Source organism: Periplaneta americana, chromosome 13 (assembly GCF_040183065.1).
Source record: "Periplaneta americana isolate PAMFEO1 chromosome 13, P.americana_PAMFEO1_priV1, whole genome shotgun sequence".
In the NCBI taxonomy this organism is placed as follows: Eukaryota; Metazoa; Arthropoda; class Insecta; order Blattodea; family Blattidae; genus Periplaneta; species Periplaneta americana.
Genome location: NC_091129.1, coordinates 86,318,600 through 86,335,418, shown reverse-complemented (window position 1 = coordinate 86,335,418; position 16,819 = coordinate 86,318,600). Strand labels below are relative to the sequence as shown.

Genomic DNA, 16,819 nt, shown 5'->3' with positions numbered 1-16,819 from the left:
ATCGTTGAGAGTGACTAAGTGGCCGGGATCCGACGGAATAAGCGCCGTCTTAAATCACTAAGAGCCATATTCATAGACATTCTTAGCGCGGGCTTCCGATGGATGATCAGCGAACTAAAGTTTTTTGTATTCATAAACCAGTGTTAGCAATATAATATGATATGATTCTGTACAAGTAATCAGTCGATAGCCGGGGCTAGTTTAGCACGCTCGTAGCGCGGGCTAGCGAAATGTCTATGCATAGCACCCAAAGTGATTATTTTTCGCATATCATATATTATTATGATGTAGGGGGAACCCAAGAGGTGTAACTTAAACTGAGAGGATTCGATCCGACATCGGGATGAGAATCCTGTGTCGTTTAGTGGATAGAGCGTCAGCACGTAGAGCTGAAAACCCGGGTTCAAATCCCGGTGCCGGAGAGAATTTTTCTCCGTTCCACTCGTCTTTCATCATATAAACTGGAATAGCCAAATAACTCACATCTGTAAGAAACTATTTTCCTTGCTCCAATCTCTTAAGTCATTTGCGAAATTATCTGCCTCTTTCCATAAAAAGAAACATTTGTCAATCGCTAGTGCTGCACCATTTTGATTACAGCTATTCTCTCTTGACAAATATAACAGAACTGCAATTTCACTTAAAGCAGGGTCGGGCATGAGAGCGGCTCCATATATCCGGCCAGAGCTGCTCTCGCTCCGCAAGGCACTTCAGTTCCAAGCCAGAGCAGAACGCTCACGCAGTGGCGGACTCGCATTACAGCTACCTTCTCTGCATTAATATAACAAGAGCCACGGTTGTTCTAGTCATTCAGTCTGTCAGTACATGATAGTTTATAAATATATTACATCAATCCATTGTACAGTACAGACTTTGTAACACTCTTACTCATTAAATGGAATAAACTTCGCTCCATGCACACACACACAAATCATTAGGCTTATTTACATAACCCATACGCACATACAGCAATCTCCTCACCACGGTTCTACGAGAAAGGTGTATGGCTTCCACTTCTCTACTTGCTGTGGACAGAGTTCACCTACCAATATAATTAAACATCGCTTGATGAATTCATTTTCGTTGAATGTTTTGAATTCTCTTGGAATTTCGTGGCAAATTTTGTAGCTAATTCTCATAGCCGATTCATTAATTGCATTATCATCATCCTGTTAATACATAATATAATATAATATAATATAATATAATATAATATAATACAAGATAATATGGAATATGATATATGATATGATATGATATGATATGATATGACACATATATGATATGATATGATATGATATGATATGATATGATATATGATATGATACGATATCATAAACTATAACATACTATACTGTGATATAACATAATACTTGTATAATTTAAAATTATATATTACTAAATGTATAATAACTTATAATACAATATAAATATCAAATAGATACTCTGATATAAAGTACCTGAGAAACATTTTCTTTAAGTTGTATTAATTTATGGCGTTCATTACCAACATATTTGTCATATTCAGTAGCATGTTGTAAAGTATAATGCCGTTGGATATTGAACTTCTTAACCAGTTAGGTTATATTAAAAAAAATACTGCATTACTAATGTCATTTCGGAATATTCTGTATACAATACTTATCATCATCATTATCAAGTTCGTCAGCCGCTTTAATGAATGAGCGGAAGCTCCGTCTTCAAAGTTCGCCATCATATTGCAGAGTCACCACTGTACCGACGCTGAATGACGTACAGTATGCATACGTCACCACGCTCGCAAGGACCGCTCTTTAAAGCACACAGCGCTCATTTCTCAGAATCACGTAATGTGTCCAGCCCTGACTTAAAGACTCCAACATGTTTATAATGTGTGTGTCTGCTTCATGTAAAATACTAATAGATTTAACCATATAACGCCATCTTTTGAAGCTCTTTCATGGGTCCGCCTAACGAAGCGAAGAACAGCACATTCTTTATCTGTTTTATTTAGAATATTACTCAATTCTACTCCAAAATATCGGAGAAGTCGCTTTGAATATCTCACAACGTTGCGGAATGAACGTCATGCTTTACTATACATTTCTCATCATCATACCTCTCTCTATTCGTCCTCTTTCACCATGTCAGTGTGTCACCTATGGAACTCTTTACCTCGTCATGTCAGGGATTGCAGGAAAGTTAATCAATTTAAATTATGAATTTAGAATTACATACTTTTGCATGTGATTGATTTGTGAGTGTTAGCCGATTTTTATAGGTTATTGTGTGTGTTTTTATAAATTGTCATTTAGGCCTATTGTAAAGTAGAATAAGGATATAAATTGTAATTACTTAAATTATGTATCATGTTTAGTCAATATTTAATTATACCTTATGTGACCTCCTTAATGTGCATAATAATGAGTTTATGTGTAAGTATTACTCTTAATATTACTACTTTCATTGTTTCAATTATATTTAACTTCTGATAGTGTGGAAGAGAAGGCCTCATGGTATTGAATGAATGATCAAATTCAGTCGTAATAGCAGCAGTGGTATAGCTCGCGCAAGGAACGATTACCGAAAAACATTGGTACCGTTACTGTTTGTTTTGACGTGTGTATGTAGGCACGCCGAGTGAGTGAGAGGTGCTGGGCGATAGAAGTACTGCCTCTTCGAAGAAGATTAACAGATGTGGGTCATCGTCTGTGAAAATAAAGAGCGTAGGAAGAGAACAATCCCAAGCGAATTAAACGCGCAAGATATATATGTTTACGAATATAATAATAACCTGCGAGGGGAATGCTCCATCACTACATATTATAATAAAATAAACGCACTTGGAAAACACACGTATTCATATGCAGTAGAGGTGGGGAAAAAATAACGTAACAGTTATTTTGGAACCGTTCCTTGTTTGGAAATGTTCCAAAAAGTAACAGCACCTTGGAACACTATGTTCCAAAATAACAGTGTTGCTCTGAGCTAGTACGAAATACTTGCGGTTACAAATACTCGTTTCACTTTGGAACTACATTATGACAACGCCTGTTCCGCAGAACGGAACATGTTTGGTACTATTGAAAGCAGTGACTCCAACTTTTGAAAAACAGTGGGTGGGCTCAAACATTATTTGACGAGCCATAAGTTAAATAAATCTCACAACACGATAAATTATTGGGTGGGCTCGGATTCCACGAGCCCATGTAAGTTGGCGCCACTGTTTGAAAGCAGAATTGGGAATCCTTTCGTCGTACTGAAAAAAATGTTGGAAACTAAAGTAAAATATAAATAGTAAAGATACGGAGATAGTCTTTAAAAAATGTACACATTATCTTGGAACTGATGTTAATTAAATATAGGATTCTATAAAATAACATAGTGCCTGTATTATAGGAACTACATTGTGAATTTTATCAAGGGAGACGAAAATATATAGGTTATGTTTTATTTCCAAATATTTTACAGTTTTAGTTCCATTACCAATTCTTGAAATTAAACTAAATCTGTTGAAGCATGACTATTATTGAAGTTCTTTTGTTTAAAAAAAGTACAACAGTAAATTTTCATATTTTATTACAATGAGACTATTATTCTTCATGGCGGTACATTATTAATATGAATTTTAGCACGGCCGAAATGATTATAGCTTTTATTTACGCATTTTTGGAGAAATTGAACACTACTGTGACCTTCAGCTAAGCAGAAGAGGAAGAATAGGTTATGTTTTATTTACCACTGGGATCCATTTCGATTTCGTGACCAATTTACAAATAATTTAAAGTTACATTACATTTCCTGCTTCGAACAAACCTGATCTACGAATTCAATTTAGCATTAGAAAAGATTTCATTTCCAGGAATTCATATCTCTACTCATTATGACATCGTACTACATCACATGGCATACAGGGAAGTATGTAATCATTTACCGTCCGTACATGTTCCTAAATACCACTGTTACATTACGTACTAGTAGTACGTGGCTCTTCCACTGTTACATTAAATACTTCTGTTACAAAAAATACTTGCTGTTACATAAAATAACGTGCCGTTACAAAAAATACTCGATGTTATGGAACTACATTATGAGTCATGACAGGCTCTGGTCATGACTATAAAATAACGTAACGGGCTGTTCCAAACCATCACTGTTACATTGCATACTAGTAGTATTGTACCTGTTATACAAAACACTTGCTGTTACATGTTACAATATACTCGATGTTATGGAACACGGCCGACTTGATGATCCCTTCGCTTTCAAAGATGAGGCGAAGATAGCATCAAGTCGGCCGTGTATGGGACTACATTATGACAACCGTTGCTGCAGTGTTATCAATTTACCGACTTTGTCACTAGATCTGGCTACTTTTAACACTTTTCAGGGACAAAATCAATACCAACTTTTAATCCTGAACTGGCGTCATGCATAAATATAACGTAACTGGTTTCGTGGTGTCAATACTGTCAATATCACTTCTAGACTTTCTCATGGCCCTCGACTTATACTTTTGCCTTTTTTACCCAAATGTTTGCATAAACTACTTTGACTAAAGGGCTTTAACAAAAATAAATTGTGTCACACGCTTCACAGAATGACAGAACTGAATTTAGGGACTTGACTCTGGAGGAGTTTCGTTCATTCCTGGTGTGTTTTATTTTGGTACAGTTTCCACATTAAATTATATATATTATATTAATGTAAAAATTAATTTCTGATCCTACAAAATGATCCTATGGTAACAACATGGAGTCAGGCCACAAAGGCAAAAACACTGGAGGAGGGATTTGATCCGGTGCTGTGGAGCGAACTTCGGCGTAGGCTATAAATAATATATGGTGATACTGTTATTTTGGAACTGTTATTTGGAACCTAGTATTTTCTTGGAACTGGAACATTTGGAACTGTTGCGAGAAAATAACAACTTTTCCCATCTCTAATATGCAGTGGAACTGAATAAAACAGTACTGTAACTATCACAGCGCAAGAGTGATTCTATTGATGTTGTTTCTCTTCCTAATGTACTCTTGAATATCAATCAAGCTATTCGTGACCTTTCCTATCGCTCGCTTTTCCTTATCGCATTCCTACCGTCGGTATTCTCTGCTTGCGAGACCTATGGTGACTCAGAAGAAGACGAGAGCGGACTGAGGAGGAAGGGATGTGAACGTACGACAACACGTGCGATAATTGTACTGCAGTAAGCGGAAACATCAAGTCTCCTTCTATTCAACTTAGATTTAATTTCCATACGCACTGTTACTCATGTTTCCTGCACGAGCAATAACCTGGCTACTGGGATGCTTATCTGAGCGATGTTTATAATAATCAACAGCGATAGTAAAGAAGGTCACATTCTTTCCGCTCGTCTTCTCCTGAGTAACGGACAGTATATATGCAAGTCAAAGGAAACCCCTGAGCAACTTCCAAGGCAAGCATGTTTATATAAACCTCAAGGTAAACGAGATATTGGACGGCCGCAAATGATATGGACTTTAAAATTCCATTAGTCTCGGAACGGGAATTAGAAATTCTTGATAAGAAGAAGATGAATGAATGAATGAATGAATGATTGAATAAATGAATGAATGAATAAGTGTCTAGTATGCAGAAATCTTTTGTATATTAATTTAAAACATATCCTGGCTACGACAACATTGTTTATGAAACAACATGAGGAAAATTAATGTAATAATCTAGTTATTAACTGGTACAAAATGTGAAGGCACCAATTTAATTTTGGAACGAGTTGTCGTGGAACAAATATGTCTAACTTGAGACGAGTTGTCGTAGTACGAATTACCTAGGAAAAATAGTCCGGACAAGATCCTATAGCCTATAATACTCTACGATGATTGTCCAAGACCGACACGTGGCCTGGGTGTAGTCGTGAAACCCATGATGACAGGTGTGCTATCCTTCCTTGGTCCTAGCAAAGAGAGGTCCCCATCCCCTGAAGAGTATCCTATAATTCCCAGAGCTCGGAGCTCTAAGTCTTATCTATGAGTATCAGAAATTCGTTCTACCGCCCCAATACTTCGCTTCAGTCAATTTTTAACAAATGCTGACGATAGATGAAATAAAGTGACGTTCGGGTGTTTGGTGGAGTGTTAGAAAGAAAAGAAAGTACGCCGAGAAGAACCCTCTGTAAATGTTTTGTTCACCACCACAAATTACATTATGAACTTTTTTATCCCCCCCTTTTCGTTTCTCTTTTTCTTTTTGTTCCGCTTTTCTTGAACTAGTACGTACACAACACCCATGCCCAACGCGGGACTCGAACCATCAACCTTTCGGACCAAGCGATAGAGACATGCCATGCCATGCCCCTACCGCTTGAGACATCAGAACAGGGTAAGGATCAAACTCTACCTCGACGGATGGAACAGTAATCCGCTAGTTCTTGAAATACGTGTGGGGCTATAAGAAATAATATTGTAACAATGCTTAAGATACTTTCTACAGTATCATAAAAGTATGTATTTTCACTATCACAAATAACCGGAGAGTGCATTATTCTTGGTCTCTGTGATTCATTTTATATGTGAGTCTGTATAGAGTTATTTGTTCTGAACTATCGGGAAGGTTTCGTTTAAAGTACAAATTGTGAATTAATTATTTATGGCGTAACGTATTTAATATACTAATTTTTACTATATAACACTGTATAACACTACGTAATATTATTTTTTTTACTTCATTTCATTACTCTTAATTGTAATACTTTCATCTCATGTTTCTCCGAAATCAAATGGTACTTTGTTTTTAAATTTATCATTGTTCTTTATTCTCTCCGCAAATCATATTGTACCTTATTTTTAATTTAACCTCTGTTTTGTATTCTGGATCCTTGTGGTCAGCCGTAGATGTCTGCCAGATGTCCTAAATTGTGGAATTATTAGTTTACAAATTCTTACATAGATTTTGAACACAGAACCGCTTTATCTATTGTATTTTTCTTCGGTCTCTGTATGCAATATAGACTAGCCAACTTTTTCCAACATTTCTCAATGTAGAAGCAATAAAGTATTGCCGCTCGTATTTATTATACTTCAAGTCAAGAACTTGTTTTGGAAATAAAAAAAAATAATATATTGTTTCACGTTATCTAATGTTTTAAAACTACTTGAAAGGTAAGTCTAAAAATTCGCAGGCTATTAATTAGGTTCCTTATTTCAAATTTAATAGACATCAAAGAAATTATGAATAGGCCCCAGAAGAGTTTTGTTTATTTTTTTTTTATATTTTTTTTTATTTTTTTTTTTTGTTTTTTTTTTTTTGTTTTTTTTTTTTTTTTTTTGTTTTTGGTCCCAACTGCTAGCTCATAAAGTGAACTATATTTATAGTAAATCAGAATGGCAAAAAGTCCCGCATTATAATATGGTAATTTAAACTTCATATGATTTATTACTTTGAGGAAATGGTGCTCACATTGGCAAAGTGTTTATTAAAAGAAAAAGCCGTCAGATTACTAATTCTAAGTCGATTACCCACTGTAGACCTTTATTTATTAAAGAGGAAATTATGACAGTAAGTAGTCTTTATATTATGAAGTTATTATTGTATGTCAAAACCGATTTACATTTAATGAAGCATAATAATGAAATTCTTGACTATAGCACGAGTAATAATGAACAATTATATATTCCTAAATGGAGACTTTGTATAACAAAACAACCATAATTTTGTGGCTTTTAAATTATATAATCATCTTCCAGTTAATGTATTAAGTTTGTATAGGCAGAAATTTCAGACAATTATGCATAATTGGTTGTTAGACCATTTTACAACATTGGTGAATATTTTAAACTCCCGTTCACTGTGTTTTTAGTTTTAATTTAAAGATAGAGGCAATGCCATTGCAATTTATTTTCTAATAGACAATGGTAAAATATCAGTCTCGAGAATATTTTCATAAATACGTTGAAGTCAGTCTTAAACATGTTGCAGGAAGTTGGTTCGCTTTGTGCAAGTCAGGGAATAGTAACGTGTAGCTAAGGCGTTGACCTGTGTTAAACCGGTGAATAAGTGTGCGTAATAGTGAAATGGAGGACAGTACAGTGAAACAAGACATAAAGGAAATGAAGGAGAGCATGGCAGAGCTAAGGAAGAAGAAATAAAAGTAGAAAACGAAATTCTGAAAAGCAAATGGGATCGATTTGAAGAGGAAAAGGGGAGAAAAAACTTGTTACTTTTTTTTTGTATAGAAGATAAAGGTAGAGAACAGAGTATCGATACATATGGAAGATATTAGGAGTGTGTTGGGAGTGTTTTGGTATGGACGTGGGCGATGGACAAGTACAGAATGCATTTAGAGTAGGAAAGAAGCAAATACAAAATTCAGAACAAGTTAGGCCACTATTAGTAAAATTTAAGAGTTTGGTTACGAAGGAGAGGATTATGAAGATTAGAAGATTGCTAGGGAACACAGCGATCAGAATAGATAACGACTGGAGCTACGAAGTGAGAAGTAGAAGACGAGTTTTAATCCCTTTTCTTAAAGCAGCGCGAAGAAGTGGACAATTCGCGAAACTTATCAAGGACAAAATTAAGATAAACAATTTGGTTTTTAGTGTAGAGGAGTGCTTAGTAGCATTAAAGGAACCGATTGTAGGCTCAGAAGGAAAGGAACAGAAAAATTTTGAAAGATAAAAACAAGAATATCCTATCTAAAGGCGAGGTTAGTGACACAAGTGTGGTCAGTGTACATGACACAAATTAATGCAAACGTGTCAAACTCAGCGAACATTTTCGGAAAGCAGACGGTGACGTCAACTGAAGAAGAAACAGGAGTGACGCGAACTGATATTCAGCAAGCACAGCATAATAAGACCTCAATGCAAGCGAACGGAAATAGTGGATATCAAATGGGAGCAATTCCGAAGCGGGTGAAGAAACTAAGATCTAAATCGAGGCTGACGAGAAGAGTAACGCAAGTAGGAGATAGTTCAGGGAGCAGTGATGAAGGAAGAGGGGGAAAACGAGGTGGAAAAGCAGTATGACTTAAGGAAATTATGTGGAGGGGAAATAAACTGTGAGAAAAAAACTAAGACCTAAATAATGTAGCAATGTGAAAATGTTAGCAGTGAAAAGTGCAAATAATTAGAGATGTAGAGTGAGGGGAAATGTGTCATATATGGGGGAGGGGTCATAGTATTTTTGGTATAATAGTGGGTTAGGAGTAAAGTAGTGGAAGAATTGATGATAGACAAGAAAATACTAGTGGAAGAATTGCAATAATAAATTTAAAATAAGTAATGCCCTAATTGACTTGTACGAGAGGCATTGTAAAACGGGGAGACGACACTGTAGACTAATAATGTGAGGTGCCGCCTCACCGAAAGGTAAATTGCTTAAAGCCAAATACATTCATTCATTCATTCAATATGTTGAAGTATTTCTGCTTACGTAACGATGAGGGAAGCGGTGATAGGAAAGACACTCATCGCTCGGCTTCCATGCAGATATTCCTCCATGGTATCGCTCTTCTTTCCCCAGAAGCCAAAGTAGACGCCAACAAGTATCGAAGCTATCATCGTGAGGCAGAAGATAGTCATATCAAGCCATCCCATCTGCTGACCTTGTAACAATTCTTGGCCAATATTCGTGATATTCATATTGATTTAAAACTGTCCACTGATCTGAAATTTAGACACGATAAGAAATGAAATTCAAACCAATTTACTGTTTTGGGTAAGATACATAATGACTATGCAACTTATAATTTAAGGGTACATTGATGTGAGATTTTGTCACTTTTGTCAAAAAATTATGTTTTACTTTTACCTTTAAAGAAATAAATACCAAAGGTCCTTCAATAACTGTATATTCAAAATACAAAATATTACATTAGGTTACTTGAACGTATCTTTGACTAGCGCTTTCGCTATTAAAATAGCATCTTCAGGTCAGACTTGCGTGATATTAAGCTTTTCATGTAAAGACGTAGATGGACAAGTAACATCAAAATATATTTAGGTACATGACGTGAGAATATGAAAAAATTACAATGATAAGAAAAACAAGTAAAATTTGACTTATAACAGTCGAATATACGGTATATATAACAGTTAAACCTTCATGAGGTGTCAAAATTAATACATGAAAGTATTTGGAGTTGAAGCCTGCAGAAACATGTATCCAGCTTATAAATCAAAATTTGTCTAAAAATTGAAGTCTGCAAAACATATGCAGCTTAAAATTGAGACGCAGACAGTTAAAAGAATAACAAATTAAAATATTGTTTTGCATCAGTCATCACGACGTGGCAGCACATTGTAAAATCTGCAAAAATCAATAATGTTTTAGTGAAGGGACCTGTACGGAAACAGGAAGAGAATTGAAGTAACGAAAAACCACTTCCGAGATCTTTGGTGTTGGAGCAGTAAAAAGAAGTAATGTTGCCTGGTCGGTAGCGTGGTGGTGACTGATGCAATGACACAGTATAAGAAAACACGTCACGACGTAAGTGGAGGGGGGTACATGCCGTGTCTGAAATTACATAAACTTAACACCGATGAAAAAATTATCAATCAATTAAAGCAGTTGCTTTCTGTTTATACAAAACAAAATTATTTCTGTTTCGACAATAAATATTTCTTACAAACTCGAGGTGTAGCAATGGGTGACTCTCTTTCCGGTTTTTTAGCCGACGTATTTCTACAGAGTTTGGAAGACAAACATATCGAAAAACTTGCTGCTAAACATAACATCATTTCTTATAACAGATATGTTGACGACACCTTGTTAGTTTTGAGAGTCATGCTGACACCCATGAAGATATCTTACATTCTTTTAATAGTTTACATCCCAACTTAAAATTTAACATAGAACTTGAATGTAACAAATCCATAAATTTCTTAGATTTAAAAGTCACCAGAAAATATAAAAGTTTCGATTACGATATCTTTAGAAAACCTACACACACCACCCATACTATTCACTGCCAAATCTAATCATCCCCAATCTCATAAGCATACCACTTTCGTTTTCTTAATTGACAGATTGTTGAATGTCCCCCTTTCCAAGGAAAACTATTTAAGAGAATACAAATATATAGTAGGACTTGCAATAGAAAATGGATTCAATTAAAAATTGATAGATAGACTTCTCTCTAAAAGAAAATCTCTTTTAAACAAGAGTTCAGATATTACACTTACGCCCTTGACTGATACTAAAAAATCTAAATACTGGAACACAATGTCTTTTTATAATAATGTACCATACAAGTTGTATAATTTTTTCAAAAAAGAAAATGTAAAGGTCTCTTTTAGAACAGGTAATAAACTTAATAATGTTATTCCAAACAATATTTGTAACTTTGATAAATATGCCGGTGGTGGAGTGTACATGCTGCATTGTAAGAATTGCCCAAGAAAGTACATTGGCCAAACTAAAAGGAACTTTAGGACTAGATATTCTGAACATAAAGCAGATTTCCGTCACAATCGTAATAAATCTAAATTTGCAACCCATTTGATTGAGAACAACTATGAACTTCAAAAAATGTCCGACGCTTTACATATTTTAAAACCCATCAGTAACGGAACTTTTAATTTAGTGACAGAGGAATTTTACAAGCTAAATCGCTTAATAATACTGTTTCATTAATTAATGAACAATTACCTAGTTCCGGTAACCCCTTATTTAAATTAGCCAATGGAAATTCTTCTCACTACGGCATGTATCCCCCTCCACTTACGTCATGACGTGATTTCTTATACTGTGCCATTGCACCAGTTACCACCACGCTACCGACCAGGCAACATTACTTCTTTTTACTACTCCAATACCAAAGATCTCGTAAGTGGTTTTTCGTTACTTCAATTCTGTTCCTGTTTCCGTACAGGTCCCTTCACTAAAACTTATTATTGATTTTTGCAGGTTTTACAATGTGCTGCCACGTCGTGATGACCGATGCAAAACAATATTTTAATTTGTTATACTTTTAACTGTCTGTGTCTCAATTTTAAGCTGCATATGTTTTGCAGACTTCAAATTTTAGACAAATTTTGATTAATAAGCTGCATACATGTTTCTGCAGGCTTCAACTCCAAATACTTTCATGTATTAATTTTGAGACCTCATGAAGGTTTAACTGTTATATATTCGACTGTTATAAATCAAATTTTACTTGTTTTTGTTATCATTGTAATTTTTTCATATTTTCACGTCATGTACCTTAATATACAGGGTGTTTAAAAATACGGGGCATAATTTCAGGTATGTATTTCCCACATGTAGACAATCAAAATAGTCCATTACAACATGTGTCTGGAAATGCTTTATTTCCGAGTTATGGCATTCACAACATTGAAATTCACCGGAACGTTTTTCTTTCCGGAGGTCGTTGCCGTCAAAGGAAACATTAAGAGGGCACTCTGACAGTTCATTCCGAGGCGAAGGTTACATTCAGTGTTGTGTAGGCGTTAGACTGTGCGACATGTATTCAAATCAAGAGCTGGCAGAGATACACTTCATGTACGGTAAGGCGGACGGCATTGCTGCGCTGGCTCTTCGTTTGTACCAGGAGAGGTACCCACAGCGACAATGTCCAGATCGGAAGACATTTGTACGTCTCCATTACCGTCTGTGCGAGTATGGAAAATTTAACTCTCCTAGTTTGGGAAGGAGACGACCAAGATCTACAACTCCAGAAGTGCAGGAGGAGATTCTGGAGACTGTGAACATGACTCCTCCTATCAGCACACGAAGGGTAGCGTTGCAAGTCAATGTTCCTCATACGACTGTCTGGAGACTGTTGAAAGAGTATCAATTGAATCCTTATCATTTGCAACGTGTACAGGCCCTGTCACCAGCAGATTACCCTGCACGAACGAGTTAGGTTCTGTCAGTGGTTCTTGCAGCAGTGTGGTGTAAATCCGAACTTTCCTGCCTCAGTATTATTTACAGATGAAGCACAGTTCACACGAGATGGCATAACAAATTTCCACAATCAGCATGTATGGGGGTATGAAAACCCACGTGCAACTGTTCCATCTCATCACCAGGTGCGGTTCTCCCTCAACATGTGGGCCGGTATCATTGGTGATCGATTAGTTGGACCCCATGTACCTGTAAACAGACTTACGGGGCAGGCGTACACAAACTTCTTGGAAAAGAGCATACCTCATGTTTTAGAAGACACTCCACTGATCAATCGTCAACACATTCACTTCTTGCATGAAGGCGCTCCTGCACACTTCAGTCGTATGGCTCGCCGGTACTTGGATCGAAGGTTTCGTGATCGATGGATGGGTAGAGGTGGCCCAATTGCTTGGCCTGCCTCCACGCTCACCTGATCTGAACCCTCTCGATTTCTACTTGTGGGGCCATTTAAAATCATTGGTTTATTCGTCTCCGGTGCCTGATTTGGAATCCCTTCGGAATCGAATTGTGGCATGTTCTGAGGACATATGCAATACTCCTGGAGTTTGGGATCGTGTTCGCAGGTCAATGAGACATCGATGTGATGAAGCATTTCCGGACACATGTTGTAATGAAATATTTTGATTGTCTACATGTGGGAAATACATACCTGAAATTATGCCCCGTATTTTTTAAACACCCTGTATTTCGATGTTACTTGTCCATCTACGTCTTTACATAAAAAGCTTAATATCACGCAAGTCTGACCTGAAGATGCTATTTTAATAGCGAAAGCGCTAGTCAAAGATACGTTTATGTAACCTAATGTAATATTTTGTATTTTGAATAGACAGTTATTGAAGGACCTTTGATATTTATTCCTTTAAATTTGTTAACTTGTGGGACCAACATGCCTTTCAAATTTTACCTTTAAAACTTTTTTATGGTCTAAAGATGTCCTCTGCCAATTTTCATTGCCATACGACCATTCTATCAGTTGTTTAGGGCCACATTTTCAAAAGATTGCGCTCTCGCAAGGTTGACTGGTAATTTAAATTCCCATCCACGCCCTCCGCTCTGAATTCAGGGACTATTTTGGAAATTACACTGTATGTGATACATTATTATTATTATTATTATTATTATTATTATTATTATTATTATTATTAATATTATATAATTCCGATTGATCAGTGTAGCTTTCGACTTCTCGAAATAGTTCTTCATAGAATCTAGCAGACTTCAATTCAAAGGGTTCTTTCCTTTGAAAAATATTCAGTTACAAAGGAGAGCATAATTCTTGTCTAAAGGAAAATTCCACTTGTTGCTAGTAGCCATAACAACGTGTTTTCCAGGCTTGGTTTTTGTTTGTGATACAAAAAATAATATCAAGTTTCTAACAGCTTTATTATTAGTGTTATAATAATGTCTAGAGTCTATAGTGATTTGTAAATAGTTATCTAGTATAATGTTTTCGTAAATTTACATAATCTTTTTCAGTTGTCATCTTTATTTACTAGTGTATGTTAGGTGTGCACAGCGTGGTAGTGTAATATAAGGATAAGTTCTGCATGTAATAAGCTGGGCCTATATATTTGCAAATGCCTAGAAAATAAAAAAGACAGAGATCTGGTTCATTACTAGCATCCTAAACTTTGAAGTCAATGTTCTCCACTTTCATTTTCTGTGAATTTTTTATTGCTATAAATGCTACTTTTTCTACAAATTTTGTACTGCATGCATGATTTTTGTAGAGTTTTTTTAAATGTGTTTTTAACAAAACTTAAAATCAGGATTATACCTAACATTCATATTTTTTTATATTAATTTTTATTTATGATCGAGTTGAATTTTCTTTTTGTTTTTACACTTTAATGCATAAAATATTGTAATCAATTTTAGTAAAATAAAAAGGAAAACTGCATAGTAAGTTTTGTTTCTGTGGTTCTGACAAGTACGTAGACAAAATTTTGAGACCAAAATATTTGAATTTGTGGGAGGAGTAGCAGCAATTTTTGAAAACCTAAATTTACACAATTTAAAATTACAAAATTGATAAAAATTCGTAGATTTTTGCACCAAGTGAGATGAAGCTCTGTATAGAAACTATTTATATGCAGCAGGATAACTGTACAAAATTTCAGAGATCTACCTAGAATAGTTTAGACAACTGAAATTCCACATCAATCTACCCTCAACACTTCAGGTGAAATCTGGCTTACATTTTAACACAGAGGGTTCAAGAAGTTACGCAAGGCTATAGGGAATCGAATGTAATTGCTTTTTTTTTTCTTTGTTAATTTGTTTTCTTTTACTTCTCAGGTGCTAAAGAGCACTGACCTCATCAAATTTCATCTTGTGGTGGCACCTCAGCGATAACGCCTACGTTACTCATCCGCACATATTCTGGAATCGCAAACGAATATTCAGAACTATAAGAATGCCATTTCATAGCAAAGATTGCAATATTTTTCTATTTCGGAACATGATTAAACGTATCTCCTTGTGACAAGCACAGAACGGCGGCCACTTTCAGCACTTACTCTAAAATAAATGTTTTCCAATAGGGTTACGTGGCTCTTTGAACACCCTGTAGCATTAGCTTTGTCGTTTTCTTTCAAGGACAGTCTAATTTTCTCCATTAACAGAAAACTGAAAAAATTACAGAAAGAGTATTTTGACCGCTTACAATAAATATATGTAAAGGTACTAGTGAAATAAACCTTACTTGAGAAACAAATTGAAGAGGAAACATGGAAAGTCAGGAGTACAATAGTGGCAAAAAAAAAAACCGGACCGACGGAATAATCAAAGTTCCCGAAATGAGCCACTGCGCATGCCACGCCCGCATTCACAAGATAGCGAGTAATCTATTGAAATTGTTGTTAAAAAAATGTTATGTTTTATTTAACGACGCTCGCAACTGCAGAGGTTATATCAGCGTCGCCGAATGTGCCGGAATTTTGTCCCGCAGGAGTTCTTTTACATGCCAGTAAATCTACTGACATGAGTCTGTCGCATTTAAGCACACTTAAATGCCATTGACCTGACCCGGGATCGAACCCGCAACCTTGGGCATAGAAGGCCAGCGCTATACCAACTCTCCAATCAGGTCGACGAAATTGTTGTAGTTTCGACTGCTGACGTAGCCCATTTCGAAAGCCATTAGAAAATAAGCTGGTAAAATTCATGTTCTGGGAATAATAAGTTAACTAAGTAGTAAAATATCGCTGCAATCGGAAAGTATTGGGAATAAATGTGAATAAGGAACAAAAGAAAGTTTCCTTCCTAGGCAGGATTCGAACCACGAAAATCTTAGTTACCAGTTTATCGTGCTGTCACGTGAACAAGGCTTTTTAAATCAGATACAAGGATTGGTCTGGTTTTTTTGCCACTACTGTACATTATATTTAACCATTTGGATTGTTGTACTTTATACCTTCAAATATACTGCAACATTAAAGTACTTTATTTCAGCTTTAATTAGACCTAGCTCAAATCGTCTCACCATTCTTATAATACAGATACAGGCTTTGTCTGCCACAAGTAATATCGGTCTTGGAGGAAAATTTTCAATCAGGCTGTGTTGTGGCAAGAAATTAACTTAATCTTCAAATTGAAGGCCATTAGATTAAAAGGAAAGGTCATTACAGTATATGTACTTGAGCTACATATCAGAAAACTAATTATTCCACAAGGGTACCGGTTTGTGGTTTTTCATGCGAAGAATTCGGTGACACCCATTTCAACTGCTTCGAAGATATTTAAATTTTTCCCGCTGAAAGTGGGCCTTGGTTGGAAACAGATGATAATCTAAAGGTGCAAGATTAGGGCTGGGCTATGTGCCCGGTGTCATAGCAGTTCGATTCCTTTTAATTTCTGAATTCTTTCCATGGTGGTTACAGCGGTATGGATCTCGAATTGTCTTGTTGCGGGAAATTCTATTTCGATTGACTAAAGCCCAGCA

General features: G+C 35.9%; 1 protein-coding gene across 2 annotated transcripts in view; it reads right to left on the bottom strand.

The window, feature by feature from the left end:
• Positions 1 to 16,819, bottom strand: part of LOC138712082 (sodium-coupled monocarboxylate transporter 2-like) — a 71,011-nt gene that overhangs the window by 35,011 nt on the left and 19,181 nt on the right. For both annotated transcript variants that reach the window (XM_069843476.1, XM_069843475.1), the window contains exon 2: positions 9,394 to 9,626. In XM_069843476.1, the coding sequence (XP_069699577.1) occupies positions 9,394 to 9,602 (209 nt within the window). In that variant the 5' untranslated portion in view covers positions 9,603 to 9,626. The remainder of the gene's footprint in view (positions 1 to 9,393; positions 9,627 to 16,819) is intronic.